This window comes from Panthera onca, chromosome C1 (assembly GCF_046562875.1).
Source record: "Panthera onca isolate mPanOnc1 chromosome C1, mPanOnc1 haplotype 2, whole genome shotgun sequence".
Classification (NCBI taxonomy): Eukaryota; Metazoa; Chordata; class Mammalia; order Carnivora; family Felidae; genus Panthera; species Panthera onca.
In genome coordinates, this window is record NC_138346.1 from 91808593 (window position 1) to 91827408 (window position 18816).

Sequence of the window (18816 nt, forward strand, 5' to 3'; positions counted from 1 at the left end):
AAAAGGTGTCAGAAAATTTGAGGAAGTAACAGCCGAAAACTTCCCTAATCTGGGGGAAGGAAAGAGACATACAGATCTAGAAGGCAGAGAGCTCCCATCAAAATCAGCAAAAGCAGGCCCACACCAAGACACACTGTAATTAAGTTGCACAGTATAGTGATAAAGAAAAAATCTTAGAAACAGCAAGACAGAAGACATCTTTACTTACAAGGTAAGACCCATAATGGTAGTTAGAGATTTCTCAGCAGAAACGTGGCAGGCCAGAAGACAGTGGCACGACATATTCAAAGTGCTGAGTGGGAAAAATCTGCACCCAAGAATACTCCATCCAGCAGGATACAATTCAGAATAGAAGGAAAGAGAAAGAGTTTCACGGACAAGCAAAAACTAAAGGAGTTTGTGACTACTAAACCAGTTTTTGCAAGAAATATTAAAGGATATACTTTGAGTGCAAAGGAGAGGCCAAAAGTGACAAAGACAAGAAAGGATCATAGAAAATCTCCAGAAACAATAGCAAAACAAGTAATAATATGGCTGTAAATATATATCCATCAGTAATTACTCTGAATGTAAATGGACTAAAAGCTCCAATCAAAAGACATAGGAGGTCAGAATAGATAAAAAATAAGACCTATCTATATGCTGCCTACAACAGACTCATTTTAGAACTAAAGACATCTGCAGATTGAAAGTGAGGGGATGGTGGGGGACTTGAATGGCTCAATCAGCTAAGCATCCGACTCTTGATTTCAGATCAGGTCATGATCTCCTGGTCATGGGATTGAGCCTCACGTCAGGTTCCATACAGAGCATGCAGCCTGCTTGGGATTCTCTCTCTCCCTCTCTCTGCTCTTCCCTCTCTCTCTCTCTCAAAAATAAATAAATAAACTTAAAAAAAAAAAAGTAAGTGAGGGTATGGAAAACATTACCATGCAAACAGATGTCAAAAAAAAGCTGGAGTAGCAATACTTATATCGGACAAACTACACTTTAAAACAAAGACTGTAACAAGAGACAAAGAAGGGTATTATATCATAATAAAGGGGACAATCCAACAAGAAGATATAACAATTATAAATATTTATGCACCAAACATGAAAGCACCCAAATACATAAATGTCAATAGCAAACATACAAGAACTAATTGATAAGAATACAATAATAGTAGGGAACTTTAATACCCCACACACCAATGGACAGATCATCTAAACAGAAAATCAACAAGGAGACAATGGCTTTGAATGACACACTGGACCTGATGGACTTAACAAATATATTCAGAACATTCCATCCCAAAACAGCAGAATACACACTCTTTTCAAATGCACTTGGGAAATTCTCCAGAATAGATTACAGATTAGGCCACAAATTAGGTCTTAATAAATACAAAAAGACTGGAATCATACCATCCATCTTTTCTGATCACAATGGTATGAAACTAGAAGTGAACCACAAGAAAAAATTTGGAAAGACCACAAATAACATGGAGGTTAAACATGCTACTAAACAATGAATGAGTCAAACAGGAAATCAAAGAAGAACTACAAAAAGTTCATGGAAACAAATGAAAATGAAAACACCAGGGTCTAAAACATTTGGGATGCAGAAAAAGTGGTCCTAAGAGGGACATATATAGCAATACAGGCTTACCTTAACAGGCAAGCAAAATCTGAAATATACAACCTAACATTACACCTAAAGGAGTCATTAACAGAACAACAAATGAAGCCTAAATCCAGCAGAAGGAGGGAAATAATAAAGATTACAGCAGAAATAAATAATACAGAAACTAAAACAAAACAAAACAAACAAAAAATAATATAACAGGTCAATGAAACCAGGAGCTGGTTCTTTGGAAACATTAACAGAATCTATAAACCTCTAGCCAGACTTACCAAGAAGAAAAGAGAAAGGACTTCAAAATAAAATCATAAATGAGAGAAGAGAAATAATAACACCGCAGAAACACAAGTATAAAAGAATATTATCAAAAACCATATGTCAACAAATTGGACAACCTGGAAGAAATGGATAAATTCCTAGAAACACATAAACTGCCAAAGCTGAAACAGGAAGAAACAGAAAACCTGAACAGACTGATTACCAGCAAAGAAATTAAATCAGTAATCAAAAAACTCCCAATAAACAGAAGTCCAGGACCAGATGGCTTCACATATGAATTTTACCAATCATTTAAAGAAGAGTTAGTGCCTATTCTTCTCAAACTATTCCAAAAAATAGAAAAGGGAAACTTCCAAATTCATTCTGATGAATGAATTACCCTGATATCAAAACCAGATAAATACTTCATTAAAAAAGAGAACTGAAGGCCAATATGCCCGATGAACATGGATGCAAAAAATCTCAATAAAATACTAACAAACAGAATCCAACAATACATTAAAAAAATCATTTACCACAATAAAGTAAGATTTATTCCTGGGTTTCAAGAGTGGTTCAATATTCACAAATCAATCAAGGTGATACACCACATTATTAAAAGAAAGGATAAGAACCATACAATCATTTCAATAGATACAGAAAAAGCATTTGACAAAGTACAACACCCACTGATGATAAAAACCCTCAACAAGGTAGGTTTAGAGGGAACATACCTGAACATAATAAAGGCCATATATGAAAACCCACAGCTAGAATCATCCTCAATGTGGAAAAACTGAGAGCCTTTCCCTTAAGGTCAGGAACAAGACAAGGATGTCCACTCTCACCGCTTTTATTCAACATAGTACTGCAAATTCTGGCCACAGCAATCAGACAACAAAAAGAAACAAAAGGCATCCAAATCAGCAAGGAAAAAGTAAAACTTTCACTATATGCAGATGACATGATACTCTATATAGAAATCTGAAGGCTCCACAAAGAAACCACTAGAACTGATACATGAATTCAGTAAAGTTGCAGGATATAAAATCAGTGTACAGCCATGTGTTGCATTTCTATACACCAATAATGAAGCAGCAGAAAAAGAAATCAAGGAATCAATGCCACTTACAACTCTACCAAAAATGAAAAGATACTCAGGAATAAACCTAAACAGAAGTGAAAGTACTCTGCAAACCATAAAACACTGATGACACAAAGAAATGAGAAGACATTCCATGCTCATGGATTGGAAGAATAAATATTGCTAAAATGTCAATACTACTCAAAGCAATCTACACATTTAATGCAATCCCTATCAAAACACCAACAGTACTTTTCCCAGCAATAGAAGAATCCTAAAATTTATATGGAACCACAAGAGACCACAAATAGCCAAAGCCACCTTGAAATAGAAAAGCAAAACTAGGGGCACCTGAGTGGCTCAGTTGGTTAAGTGTCCGACTCTTCATTTTAACTCAGGTTATGTTCTCACAGTCATGGGATTGAACCCCACATCAGGCTCTGTGCAGAGCATGAAGCCTGCTTGGGATTCATTCTCTCTCTCTTTCTCACTCTCTCCCCACCTCCTGCATATCGCCTGCTTACACGCTCACATGCTCATTCTCTCTTTACAAAAAAAAGAAAGAAAAAGCTGGACATATCCCAATTCCAGATTTCAAATTATATTACCAAGCTATAATAATCAAAACAGTATGGTAGTGGCATAAAAAGAGACACAGATTAATGGAACAGAGTAGAAAACCCAGAAATGAGCACAAAATTATATGGTCAATTAATCTTCAACACAGCAGTAAAGAATAATATCCAATGGAAAAAAGATAGTCTCTTCAACAAATGATGCTGAGCAACTGTACAGCAACATGCAAAAGAATGAAACTGGACCACTTTCTTACCCCATGCACAAAAATAAATTCAAAATGGATTAAAGACCTAAATGTGAGACCTGAAACAATAAAAATCCTAGAGGAGAACACAGGGAGTAACCTCTTTGACACTGGCTGCAGCAACTTCTTTCTTGCATGGGCTAGGGAAACAAAAGCAAAGATAAACTTTTGGGACTTCATCAGAACAAAAAGCTTCTGAACAACAAATGAAACAATCAACAAAACTAAAGGCAACCCATGGAATGGGAGAAGATATCTGCAAATGATATATCCAGTAAGGGGTTAATATTTCAAATATATAAAGAACCTACAAAATACCCCCCAAAAAAATAATCCAATTAAAACATGGGCATAAGACATGAGTAGACATTTTTCCAAAGACATCAGATGGCCAACAGACACATGAAAAGATGTTCAACATCACTCATCACCAGGGAAATACAAATCAAAACTACAATGAGATATCACCTCACAGCTGTCAGAATGGCTTAAAATCAAAAACATAGGAAACAATAGGTGTTGGTGAGGATGTTCAGGAAGGAGAACCTCTTGCACTGTTGGTGGGAATGCAAACTGGTGCAGCCATTCTGGAAAACAGTATGAAGGTTCTTGAAAAAATTAAAAATAGAACTATCCTATGATTCAGCAATTGCCCTACTAGATATTTACCCAAAGAATACTAAAACACTAATTCAAAGGGAAATATGCACCCCCATGTTTATAGCAACATTATCTACAATAGCCAAATTATGAAAACAGCCCAAGTGTCCATCAACTGATAAATGGATAAAGAAGTTGTGGTATAGATATACAATGGAATATGACTGGGCTATGAAAAGGAATGAAATCTTGCCATTTGCAACAACATGGATGACACTAGAGAGTATTATACTAACAGAAATAAATCAGTCACAGGAAGACAAATACCATATGATTTCAGACAAATACTATATGATTTCATTCATATGTGGAATTTAAGAAACAAATGAGTACAGGGGGGGGGGAAGTGAGAGAGAGGTAAACCAAGAACACAGGGTCTAAACTACAGAGAACAAATTGATGGTTACTAGAAGAGAAGTGGGTGAGGAAATGGTTTAAACAGGTGATGGGGATTAAGGAGTGCACTTGTGATGAACACTTGTGTGTGGAATGGTTGAATCACTATATTGTACACCTGAAACTAGTATTACACTGTATGTTAACTGGAATTTAAACAACTTGGGAGTGGGGGAAAGAGAAAGAATAGATTCCATATACTCTTGGCTTGGTAATGGTTCCAATGGTAATATTTTGCAAAACAAGTACACTATCGTACTCTCTTCCCTACCCTCCATGTGGTATATGTGTATGTGTACATAAAGACATGTACATATGTGCATAGGCATACTCATAAACTTATTTATATGGACAGAAGCATAAACATCAAAACGTTCAAGAAAACCTCCCAATGTGCTTTCAGGATTGAAAACTACTGGCTTTGAGATTTTCTGGTATTTTTGCATTGCTTCCAAAACTTTAAGAAATAACCATTACAAAAGAATATTATAAAATTAGCATTATTTTTTCTCTTTCTATGCTATCATGTTAAAAAATATATATCTCTGAATACAGGCAATTAAGTTAGGAAAAAATCCAATACTTTTTTCCTTTTTTATTTCATTATTTTATTTTATTCATATATTCTAACTGGCTCAAGATATTTATATGCCTTATTGATTAAAAAAAATCTCATTTCCATATCATCTCATTGCATGCTATTTCATAATACACTCAAGAGCCACCTACAAACAGTATAAATTAATTCCTCAGCATTTCAAGTTACTTAGGATTTTCATTTGATGATAACTTTCTAGATACATCAAGCTTGAGTACAGTTTTCAGCGCTTTAGACCTACTTACTTTGTCTGCAGCTGCCAACAAGTTGTCAGCCATTTTATCAAGGTTTGGTGCTTTCCCTGTGTAAATGAATCTCATCATTTCTTTAAAAACCTCAGGGTCTACATCATTTATTTCCACTCGATTCTGATATTGAAAACAACACAAAAGTTATACTCAAACAACACACACACACAAATGAACCTAAGAGAAACTTTGATAATAATTTAACTAAATTTGCACTCAAATACTCTATTTTAAAATGGAGGTCAGTAAATCTTCAGTAACCTAAGCAGGCAAAGTGAAGCAAGCAGGTTAATAGGAGAAGTATACCAAGTCTAGCACTACCATGTGGGTATATAAAACCTCAATATCTCAATTAGAAAGGGTAAAACAACAAACCAACAAAAAGAAAACCAAATTAAGGTCTTTAGGCCAAACAAAATACGTATGTTCAATTTCTAACCTGTATCTTAGAAGAAGATACCTATTAACTTTTTCTTTGTTGAATTCTGAGGTCGTAGTACAATGCCTAAGACTCTGTAACCAGTGGGTTTCAGCAAAAGTAGGGTCAGGTGTTTGAGATACTTCCAGAGCCCATTACCTCAGAACTCTCCCTTTGGCAAAAATGGCATGTCTTACTATCTATACACTGGCATTACCTCTTTGCTTGAAACATACTCCAGTCCAAAGAGTAGTAATTCCTTTTTTATTCCTACATCTTTGTATTTGGTTTCTCTCATGGGATCAATGAAGCTAAATATCTAACACTAAACAATACCAAATTTTTCTGACCCTTTGCTGACAATAACATTTGAAATTATTCACGTCTCCTTATGTGAAAGTGGTCAGAAGGCTAATCATAGTACCTGGTTGACCAACAATCAAAGGAAAGAAAGCAGCTATGTATTTCAGCCTTTAGTTCTACAGAAAGAATGAAGTTGAGCCACATAAATAAACTTTGGAGTGGTCCCGTTAGAGCATGAAGGCTCACATGTAATGCAACCAGCAAAGAATCAATCTCTGATCTTTAATCTGACTACATTTCAAGATGACAGGTGACAGAGAAACATTTGGGAAAACCAAAGAGGTAACATACTGATTAAATATATAATAACACTACTGTGATTTGTCTTTTTTTTAAAAATCTTTCTTATTTTAGTGGCATTATTTTTGTTCCAGAAAAAAAAAATTCCAAAATCAATGTATAATTTAGAAAAGAGGAATAAACACCTTAAGTAGAGAGCTCTCAAATAGCTATGGACCAGAACCACCCTTTTGGATAAAAACTACTCATTTATTTTGCCACTAGATGGACATCAAAATAGTTATTATTTGGAATATTCACCCACATTAGGCTATATCTATTGTTCTACTACAGAACATACTTTTTCCCTTTCTACTTCTATTTCTGAAATTTTAGTGTAACAATAAGACCATGCACAATTACTTTCAAAATATACATTCCACTATTCTACATTTGTACAAATTAAATATTAGCCTTTAAATGATGTTTACCTTTTTGCTTTCTTCCATTTCATGTTCAAACATTGCATTAAAAACTGGGGATCGAGCTGTAACAACATTAAGCATCATTATTTAATGTACAGATTTATGGAAGAAATGTACAATATTACCCAAAAGTTGAAAGTACCTGCAAGTACAGATTTATGAGCCTTAAATTCTTGTCCTCTCACAAAAAAACTGCAATCTGTAAATCTTGTGTTTTCCCAGAGATTACCTAAATCTTCTGCTAGTCGACATTCAGGCACCTTCAAAGTATTTGTATTAGTATGTCCTGATATATTTACTGAATCTTGGACCACACTCACCTAATAAAAAATGGACAGCAAGAAAAACACTTTTATAAATTAGTATCAGTAATTAGTAAGTCTATACTTAAATTTCTTATCATTAGAATTATTGGGATAATTCAAAATACTGATTAAAAACACTACTTCTTGGGAATTAAATTTAAGGATATAATTTAAAGAACATAGAAAAAAATAGAAACAAATTTGATCATTTTCAAGTAACATTTTATGTAAATAAATGGCTTACTGATTGGTTAGAATGCTTGGTTATTAAAGTAATTAAAAAAACTCCTCAGCAAAATGAAAGTCATAAAATGATATCAAATTGAAACAAGCAGGAGACATTTTTGTGAGGTGAAGCAAGAAATTTCTTTAATTTTTATTTTCTCACTTACACCACAGACCTATCAACATTTAAAGTCTATTACATATGTAATAAACATGGCATCACACTCACAAGGACTTTTTATAGTACTAAAAAAGGTTATAAAACTATAGTCTATGATATTCAATTTGGGAAGTATTTTAAGTGTAGTTCCTACATGTTTCAACCCCAGTAAAATTGGTTTAAATATTTAGTAATATTAATTTAAATTGTAAAGTACAAGAATTCCCACAAAAGCAATCGCACTTATTAAAATTCATGTAAATCTTTTATAATAATCAACAGTACAAATACAATTTAGTTCTATTTGCAGACCTTTTATTTATCTATGAAATAATAAAATTAGTATGATGAAACACTGGTTTTATAAAGATTTCAATATAACATAGATTAAATTTTCTCTCATTAGAGAAGACTATACACTGAATAAAATCCTAAAACACTACTGGTGAAGTCTTGTGCATCACTTTTAAGAAAACGTATGGTACTGGGAGCCTGGCTGGCTCAGTCAGAGGAGCACATGACTCTTGATCTCAGGGTTGTGAGTTCGAGCCCCATGTTGGGTGTTGAGATTACTTAAATAAATAAAACTTTAAAAAAGTATGCTACTAATATTAGAAATTTAATGTTACATTTAATAAACAAGAAAATACTACTCCACTAGTAATGCAAATATTTCAGAGTAAATGAACCATTACTGTTATATGTTAGTTATCTACTGTTTTAAGGTTCTAAGTTTTGTTGTCATTTGTTATGCAGCAAACTATATTAATTGAAAAACATTTCATAAGGCTTTTATTAAATAATGATAGGCATAAATAAGGACACATACCAATAAACTACATAGAAAATGTAAATTGGAAATGGATAAACTAGACCAAACTACTAACATGCTAATAACACAGCATTAATAGTCCAATAAACTATTTAGAGAATATTAAATCTCAGAAGTACTCCTTCACCCTGATGTATCAAATGGGAATGAATGGATACTTCTAAAGAAAAACTTTATTTTTCTGAGGATATTTTTATTAACCACTTTGTTTGTTTCCAACTGGCATTATTAAACCATTTGGAATCATACATACAGAAATCATCTAATCCAATCAACTTATTTTATAAAAAGATTTCAAAGGGAGATCAAAGAAGGTAACTAATGCGTCAATCACACTTCATTCAATACCAAAGGAAGGCTAGACATGTAATTATCAGATTCCTTTTTTTTTTTTTTAATTCTTGGCACTACACAAATATTTCTTTGGATACATTTTAAAATCAGTAGTACTACTTTGATGCAGTTATGGCTCAAAAAGGATCTATTACAACAATCTTGTGAGATGATTTTCTAAATATAGGAACCAAGATATTGTGTAAACAAATAAATCCAGTAATAAAGTTTCTCTATTCTATTAAGTTTTTAATTATTGAAACTGTTTCTAAAATGACTACACATAAGAAAAAAAGCTTCACTAATCCTTACCTGATTGCTCTTTTACACCATCCACTATAACTTAATGATACTTTAAAAATGTTGGTGTTGATATTGAAGGTTTAGTTAGAGATCAGTTTTTTATCACATAGACAGTATTTCTTTGTTCCTATCAAGCACTACTCTTAAAAATTTGTAAGACAGAAGGAAGTGGATCAGTTCAATTATGTGCATAAAATATGCAGTGGATTTATAAAAATGTTACAACATATTTAATTTAGGAAAGGATTTCTTAAATTCTATTTATTGCCTATTATCCTAACTCAAAATAATATATTTAATGTAAAAATCTTACAAAAATAAAGTGACAGAAGAAATAAAATGATCAATAATTACAGCCATTTTTATCAGGCATAGACACTGATGTTTTATTTTTATTTTGCATATGTAATCATAATTCAGAAGTTATATTATTGACATACACATCTACATAGCATTATTATGCGTACCACAAATGTAAATTAAGAATTAACATTTCATACTGTAAGGGGTATTCAAGGGACTATTTATACGGCAAATTTAATGACCTAATTAAAAACTGATACAGAACAAATTTTAATGATTATTTTCTTGATGCCTATAATTAAGAAATTGGTAAAATTTTAGCTTTTTTTCTAGCACATATTCAAAAACAGGTAATGAACATTCTTACTGCATGGAACCTAGAGTAAAAAATTCAGAAAAAAGTCTGAGATTCTTTCCTACAGTTAAGTGCTGTTCTTTCAAAATAAAAATGCGAAGGTATAATACTCAAAATTGACAAATACTGCAAAGGAAACACTCATTTGAAAGCTCTTTTTAAAATCTGGTTTCAGCTAAACTGTGAGAATATAATTCAGACTAAAGATTAACATGTGCAAACTCTAATCAAACATGACTGCCCTGAAAATCTGGGTCTCCGATAGTGTGGAATAGAGGTGACTATTATTTCTAGTTTGAAAAAATCTCAATTCTCCAAACTAGTTTTAAAACTAGGAATTTACAATAGTTCACAGTGTATAAATTTTGCCACTCTAATCAACTATCTAACCATTCTTCACACTGGCTCCACAGTGAGAAACTTTTCAATAGTCCAATTTCACATCATCTACTAAAATAGTGGGTCTTAGACTTTTTGACTGTCATAGATAGGCATCCTTTTTAAAAATCTGGGTGACAGAAATAGGGTTGTCAACTTTTCATTTTGCCATAAAAGAGCTTTTTTAAAGAATGAAACCTAATTTCCATCCATTATCACAAGTATTTTAAAACATAAATGATGTCTTGGCAACAAAAAAACAGGATGAGAAAAAAAGTGTGTCCTTCTAAATGAATTAACTTTATGAAAAACTCAATTTATACACACATTCTAACTGTACATGTATAATTTTCTGCAATCAAGAGATGGTATGGGTCTATATGAGATTATTTAAAATCTGTTGGACTTAAAAAAAATGAACTAATCTAAAGTTTTCTATTTCTCATACTTATTCCTCAATTCCTGTCTTCTCCATCACTTTGGGAGGGTATGGGCAGAGCTGTTTACACTACTAGAAATATCTACTCTGGCTACTTGATTCACAATATGGAACTTGCAAGATGAGGTTATTTCTTGCAGAAAAAGGGTAGCACCAAACTGCCTTACCTGTCTACAGCACCACTTGCAGGGGAGGGGGAGGAGGCAGTTCTTTAGGTAGGGCAGTGCAATGCTTCCTCCTCTTCTGCAAGCAGTGCTGGAGGTGCTGTAGAAGGAAGGGCATCAATGAGAGGTATGGAAGAAACGGTGGAGCACATGAGGAATGTTCGTGCAAAGTACTTTTTGCCCACCGATGCTAAATACAGTGCCCAGGGTATAAGTCTCCACATCAGTAAAAAAATATCTATTACAGTCTCCAAAACTGAATACGATCAATGCCAACTTAAAATGTAAGGCATGGAAGGTTATGTTTTTTGAAGTTACTAGCATGTGGATAAAAAATATACTTCAAAAGTTATGTATTGAAAAAAGATCTTAATTTCAGCCTTCATTCTGAATTTCTTGGTTGACTAGGTTCCAATATAATATACTTAAGAAAATATCTATAAACATAATTTCAATTCTAAAAAAAAGGAATATTTTCTTAAAGAGTTTATTTACATAAGATTTAACTGCAGTAAATTTTTGAAATTGGATTGCATAGCTTTTTTTAAGGTCCTTTAAATTAAAAGATTGTACAATTTAAAAAATTAACATGTTGGAATTTAAGATAACTCCTAAAATTCTGAAGAGTCTATATTAAGTATGCTAAAATTTTTAAATAATATAATCTGTATTTAAGATACTACTCTGAATATATGTCTATTGGCAACAAATGCTTTAGTATTTGTTTTTCAAATTATTTAATGATAAATTCTGCTGAAGACACTTGTGGTATGTGTTTTACCAACCAAATAATTATATTCATAACAAATTTATCCTACAGTTCGTTTAACTTGTCTAAGTGAAAATAAGATGCACTATATTTGCGTTATGTAGTCTCTAGAGCCACATTTCAATTATTTTTCTGACACAGCATAATAACATAAAATTAGTTTATAATGCTGCCATGAAATTTTATACATTTTCTACAAAGAAATTAAAGCTAACTTAATAACAGTTAAGTAACTTATCATGCTTCTAATACATTCATTGATCTAAAATAACTTATTAACATATATCTAACATTGAGTTTACTTGATCATAACCTTTCAATTAAGTTTTCCTATGAAAATTATCAACTACCTTAAACATTTTGATAAATTATGTTACTGATGTATATTCTCTATAAACTGTATTGGTAGATAATATAATCCTTGAAGTCACTCCAAAGAATAATCTCAACAATTTGTACAGACAAGAGCAAATTCCAGCCTCAAATTAAAACAAGTCATTACTGTAAATTATTGGCAGGGCTATGTTCATAACTGTTAAAATATGACACTTTATGAAAATAAATAAATCTCACAAGTTTGTCAACAGACATGGGTATATCTTAAAAATCTGGGATGTTATTACTTATAATGCCAATATCTATTTAATTAAATGAACCCAACTGTATAAATATCAAGCTTCTCAATCTTTTCAGGCACTTTCATTATGTATGGATGTACATATTTCAGTCTGTATTCAAACTGATAAGCTACTAATCATGTTTAATATGGTCAACCTGAATATGACAAAAAATAGTGATTACCTATTTCAGAATGAAGAAGATACTTAGAAATTTTCATATAAAGATATACACATCCATAGTCTTTCTAGAAGGAAGAAGTACTTAGTATGTGGTAGTATAACTACCATATATAATTTATAGCTGTAGACATGACAGATTCTTTTCAGAATGGGCTACTTACTATATTGAAGACAATCTAGTCTTACTGGTAAAACATCTACAAATGAAACCTTATCAATTATACTGATTACTGAATTTTAAAAGTATTCGCAATAAAAAAAAAAGTATGCCAATATTGTTCTAGCTTATATTTTTGCTTTATCATTAAATATAACTTTGGAGTTCCTTGAAATAAAAAACGTACCCACCTCACAAAATAATGTAAGCTTGTCATCTGGTAAAAGACCATTAGCTTCATCAAGCAAAAAATCCCTTCGAATGAATTTTTTAAAACCCCAGTCTTTCCCTTGTACAAATCGATATGCTCTTTGGCTTTCTGGTGGAAAACAGAACAGAAGTTTAAACAAAAGAATCATCTAAGAATGTTAATGACAACACAGTTAAATGAATGTACAAAAATAAAACTTGGCCAATACATTCATTATAAAAATTATAGATATGTGTGTTCATAAAATGTCACAAGATTTACATCAGGTAGGACCAGATTGGTTCACAGCACTACTCAGATTTTGGCCATTATCAGTGAGCTCACTTTCAGATTTCTCGATCTCTAAAGCAGAAGAAAAGCCAGATCACATCTCTTGGAGAAGGAAGAGATCTCTCTAACAATGCAGGCTCTTTAATGATGAAAAAGGATCAAAATACACTGGCATAGTCATACTCCTCCTCCTCAGAACCTGATAAGAAAACATAGCTCTCATTTCTTGTTTCTCCCTTTAAAAATGGATGCTCTAAATCACAACGGCATCCTTTAACTTTCCTGGGGCATCTATCCCACCAGGGAAATCCATTAACTGGTAAAAAGAAGCTAAATAAAGTCTCTTATCACCCTAGATCTTTGGACATAATCTCTTCATCCCTAAAAACAACTTTCATAAAAGTCTAAAAGATGGTTTTAGTATAATCTGTAAATGCCTTAATAATGTCAGAGGTAAATGTTTCAAATGTCTAACATACTGGAGAACTGTATATTAAAAAATAAACAAGATCCTCTACAGAAAGTATTCACAATTTGTTATACAAAGAATTAACTGGAGGTGAAAAACCAAAAACAAATTTAATTGAAAGACTCCATGTTACGGGCTGAATGTTTGTTTGTATCTCCTCAAAATTCTTACATTGAAATCCTATCCCCCAATGTGATGGTATTAAGAGGTCAGTGAGGGGCGCCTGGGTGGCTCAGTTTGTTGAGCATTCAACTTCAGCTCAGGTCACGATCTCACCGTCTGTGAGTTGGAGCCCCACATCAGGCTCTGTGTTGACAGCTCAGAGCCTGGAGCCTGCTTCAGATTCTGTGTCTCCCTCTCTCGCTACCCCTCCCCTGCTCACGCTCTCTCTCTCTTCCTCAAAAATAAACATTTAAAACAATTAAAAAAAAAAAGAGACTGGAATTAGAGGAGTTCATAAAGGTGGAGCCCTTATGAATGTGATTAGTGCTTTATAAAAGACACTCCACAAAGCTCCCTAGCTCAATCCGCCATGTGAAGATGCAGCGAGAGAAATCAGTAGTCTACAATCCAGAAGAGGGCCTTCACCAGAACCTGGCCATGCTGGTACTTTGATGTTGTACACTCAGCCTTCATAAGCCAGCCAATCTACAGCACTTTGTTACAGCAACCTAAACTAAGACACTCCACTACTGTAAATGTCAGACACCATGAAAATATATGTGAAACTATGTTATTAATTCAGCAAAAGATAATTTTTAAAAGTGTATTTTAAAAGTTTTTTTTTTTTTTTGTAATGACATTACTTGATTCTGTGATTCACTTCTAGAAATCACTTAAAATTTAATGTGGCAGTTCATGATATATTTTCTTACTATGCACATTGCATATTTCCTACAATGCTCTTCTTTATGAAGCTCCAGACCACATGGTTTCAGTTGGCTATATATGTGAAGCTTGAGATGAATTAAATAGATCTGGAGACTAAGAAAAACTGATTTCCTTTCGGTCAGTGTTTAGTCCACCGCTTAAAAAAATTCTAGTGACAAAATATCAGAACATTCAATCTCCTTTCACACTGTTCCTCAGATTTTATTATCTGGTAAAAACAGCAAGGGAGAAATATTTCCTGAGCACCGATTATATTTGCCAGAAATTGAACCAGGCACCTTGCCCTAAAAGCAACAATTTTTCTAAGTGACAAGTAAATATCATTTTAGGACAAGAAAAAGTAAAATTTTAATATTATTTTTAACAAATTGTACATGTCTTATGAAGTCTAAGATTTAGTAAAACAACCATAACTACACTGAAATTTAAAATTAAATGGCCACATTACATGTTTTAGGTTAAGCAGATTTCAGTGGGGAAAAATATCCTTTCCAGGGAAAAGTATGTAAGTTAACATGTAGTTACTCAGAGACTTCTTTATCCCAAATCACTTACCCATTGCTTTTGTTTCTTCCCTTTTAGCGTTTAGAAGGGAAAATTTGAATTTTGCTCGAACTTCACTTTTTGGGCAGCTGACTAAAAGCAAATATAAGGACAAGTAGTCTTTACTTTCATCATCTAATCCCTTTGGGTTTACCCTCAGGCACCTAAAACAAAACAATAGGCTCATATGGAGGAATATAAAACGCAAAACTCAAAAGAGAGAGGCAATACTGAAATTCGTTGTCAGATAATATCACAAACAACACTCCCATCAATATCCCCAGTTCTTTATAATTCTCTATACTTTTAGGAACTTACAAATCTAGTATAAAATTAGACTAATGTCCATGAAGAAACAATAACAGAGGCGCCTGGGTGGACCAGTCGGTTAAGCATCCGACTTCAGCTCAGGTCATGATCTCATAGTTCGTGGGTTTGAGATGCACCTTGGGCTCTGTGCTGACAGCTCAGAGCCTGGAGCCTGCTTCTGATTCTGTGTCTCCCTCTCTCTCTCTGCTCCTCCCCTGCTTACACTCTGTCTCTTTCTCTCTCAAAAACAAACATTAAAAAAACAAACAAACAAAAAAAACAGTAACAACCAAACTATAAAGTAGATTAAAATAATATCAAAACAAAATTCAAAACAAAAATCTTACCATTTCATTTTGTCACTGGGGCTAGATGAGAATGTTGAACTTTTTAACACTTCACCCATCTCCTCTCGACAAAAGCTGAAGTTATTAATGGTCCACATGTAGGAAAATTTTACTACTTTAACCTAAGAGATTCAGAAAACTACTTTTACAATGATGACTTATATGCTTTTAGCTTATCACATGTTAAACATCCCATGACTCACTTTTCTTAATACTTGGAATAACTATGACAAAGTGCTTTACAATATTCTCAAAATGCTATAACATTTTTAAGTGACATAACATAAAGTAAGGCATTTTTAACAGCATGTACCTGTGTATAACACCAGCTTTCTGCTATAGGACCAGTAGACATATCTCCAGGGAGAGGTGGGGTAGGTTCCCGGGACATTGCCACTTTATTGCAGTCTTCCAAGATTTATGCAATATCCCACACAGATGAATACTTTACTACAAAGAAAAGAAGTTTCACTGCTGATGAAAAAGTTTGGATCAAGATAGTACTTCAACAATCATAAAACAATTACTTTCTCAAATTTGATTATGAGGGAACATGCAAGGATTTCATTATTTCAATAATTAAAAAAAAATCATAACCCTTTGGGACATATAACACTTAAAATCTAAACAAACAGAATGCTTATAGATAAGACATTATTTTATAAAGGTATATTTATCAAAATACCACAAATCAATAAATAACCTACACATACACATAAAATCACAAAATAACATGGAAGCTTACCGGCAACAATTACAATTTAGCCTTGAACGAGGCAGGGGTTAGACCTCCAAGCAGTCTAAAATCCACCTATATGACTCCCCAAAACTTAACTACTCATGGCCTAATGTTTACCAGAACACTTACCAATAACATGTTGATTAACACATATTTTGTATATGTGTTTTATACTGTATTCTTCTAATAAATTAAGCCAGAGAAAATGTTATTAAGAAAATCATAAGAGAAAATACATTTACTGTACTATATTTATCAAAGAAGAATCTGCAAGTAAGTGGACAGTTTAAACCCATGTTTTTCAAGGGTCAACTTTAATATCTGATTCACCTTTCTTCATCTTTTCATTGATATATTCACAAAAATCTAAAGGGTTGCAAAGTTAGAACAGTCCTGAAAACTACAAATATTAGTCACTCATCTGTCAAAGTTTTGGCCAACTAAAACAAAGAATGAGAACTCAGAGGCAATGCTGTATTAAGAAGAATTACACAGATTTCCACAGAAGTCCACCTATATCTCAGACTAACAGGTGTCTCTGTTAATATTTTGTTCCTATCAGAGTGCCCCCTACTACATAATATGTACCTTATCATAAAATTTCTTCCTCATTAGCTGTTCTCATACTACATTCACTTGGGCATATAATTAATTCAGCATAACTTGGCCAGGACATTAGTAACTGGAGAGTGATACTTTGCAACTTGGAAGGTCTATAAAAGAAAGAGGAGAAACCCAAGAGCTACATAGGTAGTATAGTTTGCAGGGGTGTGGGTGAGGATGTTTGAAGCTTACATTCAAACATAGGAACACCATCCAGAATTCAAAAGGAAATATTTGTTTTGTGTCTACAACCAATGTAACAATAGTATAAAACAAGAAAACAAAGACTGAAGAAAACTATGGGAAAGATGCACAGAAACAAAAAGACCTACAAAAGGTATGAAAAAATGTAGATGTACAAATGAAGAAGTATGTTATAAATTTGCACCAGAAATAAACAATGAAAATACAAAACTACCACTGAGATACACTGCTGTGAAATTCAAAGTGAGAAAAAAATGTTATAAGTATACATGTGTTCCTTTAAAGGAACAAAAATCAAGATGGCCCTATTTTTCTCCACATTGTTAAATGTCTGAAAGTAACAGGAAAATTACTCAAGAGTTCTAAGTGAAAAAGAGCTGTAGCACAAGGACTCTACATTCTATCATGTTTTTATTCACGTTTAGAGCAGCAAAAATTTATTTCCAGATGTGTGAAATATGTAAACCACCTCCATAGCTATTTGGTGAAGGAATGAATTCACTCAAGTTATTTTTCTGCCAAAGACAGATGAATTAAAAGTAAAAAAAGAAAAAAAACCTCCACTATGATGCTAAGTTCTGATTTTTAAACCTCTGAACATGTACAACAAATCTATAATGTTTTAAAACTGTAGAGACATGCAAAAAAAGCTTTTAGAACACTGTAACAAAATAAGTGAATAAAATATTAAGTAAAATTATGAAATAATTGGAAATCTATATATGAAAGGGTGACATTCATCTGACCCTCAGATTAAGAAACAGCTGATTCAAATGAAAAGTCAGGTTTGTGGGGGGAAAAAAACTACCAACTTAAATGACTCAAAGTTTAGTTTAAAAGGAAGAAAACCTGACAGATAAATTGTAATTCATTCATCCACTGGTAACTACTATTTATAATACGCTCTTCAAGCACAGGAAACATGTTGGGGCAAAAACATAAACTAGTAAATAAATAAGACAATAAATTATAGTAAATGAAACTAAAAGGAAACAAAGAAACAGGAAAAGTAATTGTTATGCAACAGCTGAAAATTCTTCAATTAGGTACTGAGAAAATCAGTTAAGTCGGCTCTGAAGGGTAGATATTTGAGTTGAGAACTAAAAGATAAAAAACAGCTGAGACACATCAAGGAAAGGTGTCTATCAGAGAGTAGAAAGAACAGCCAACGCCAAGGCCCTAGTTCAGGAAAGAATTTGATCAAATTTCAGGAAAAGGAAGGAGTCCAATGTGGTTGATGTCACTGATGGATTTTTCAGCATAATTTAGACAGTAAGATCAGAATTAGAGTGAAAATACTTCAAATGGAACAGTTTTAAAATTAATTCTTTATGATTAGACTGTTTATGTAATTTCTCTTTAAAAATTTTTTTTGAATGTTTATTTTTGTGAGAGAGACACACCATGAGTGGGGGAGGGGGAGGCAGAGGAGGTGGGGGAGAGAAGGGGGGAGGGAGAGAGAGAGGGAGGGAGGGAGGGAGGGAGTCTGAAGCAGGCTTCAGGTTCTGAACTGTCAGCACAGAGCCGGACTC

The 18816-nt window shown here is 33.1% G+C and overlaps 1 protein-coding gene across 4 annotated transcripts in view; it reads right to left on the reverse strand.

Annotated features, from left to right (window-relative positions):
- Positions 1 to 18816, reverse strand: part of SPOPL (speckle type BTB/POZ protein like) — a 79758-nt gene that overhangs the window by 13591 nt on the left and 47351 nt on the right. For all 4 annotated transcript variants that reach the window (XM_078451335.2, XM_060626110.3, XM_060626108.3 and 1 more), the window contains 7 exons: positions 16052 to 16188; positions 15739 to 15860; positions 15095 to 15246; positions 12890 to 13017; positions 7318 to 7495; positions 7182 to 7237; positions 5688 to 5810 (listed from right to left, as the gene is read on the reverse strand). In XM_078451335.2, the coding sequence (XP_078307461.1) occupies positions 5688 to 5810; positions 7182 to 7237; positions 7318 to 7495; positions 12890 to 13017; positions 15095 to 15246; positions 15739 to 15860; positions 16052 to 16129 (837 nt within the window). In that variant the 5' untranslated portion in view covers positions 16130 to 16188. The remainder of the gene's footprint in view (positions 1 to 5687; positions 5811 to 7181; positions 7238 to 7317; positions 7496 to 12889; positions 13018 to 15094; positions 15247 to 15738; positions 15861 to 16051; positions 16189 to 18816) is intronic.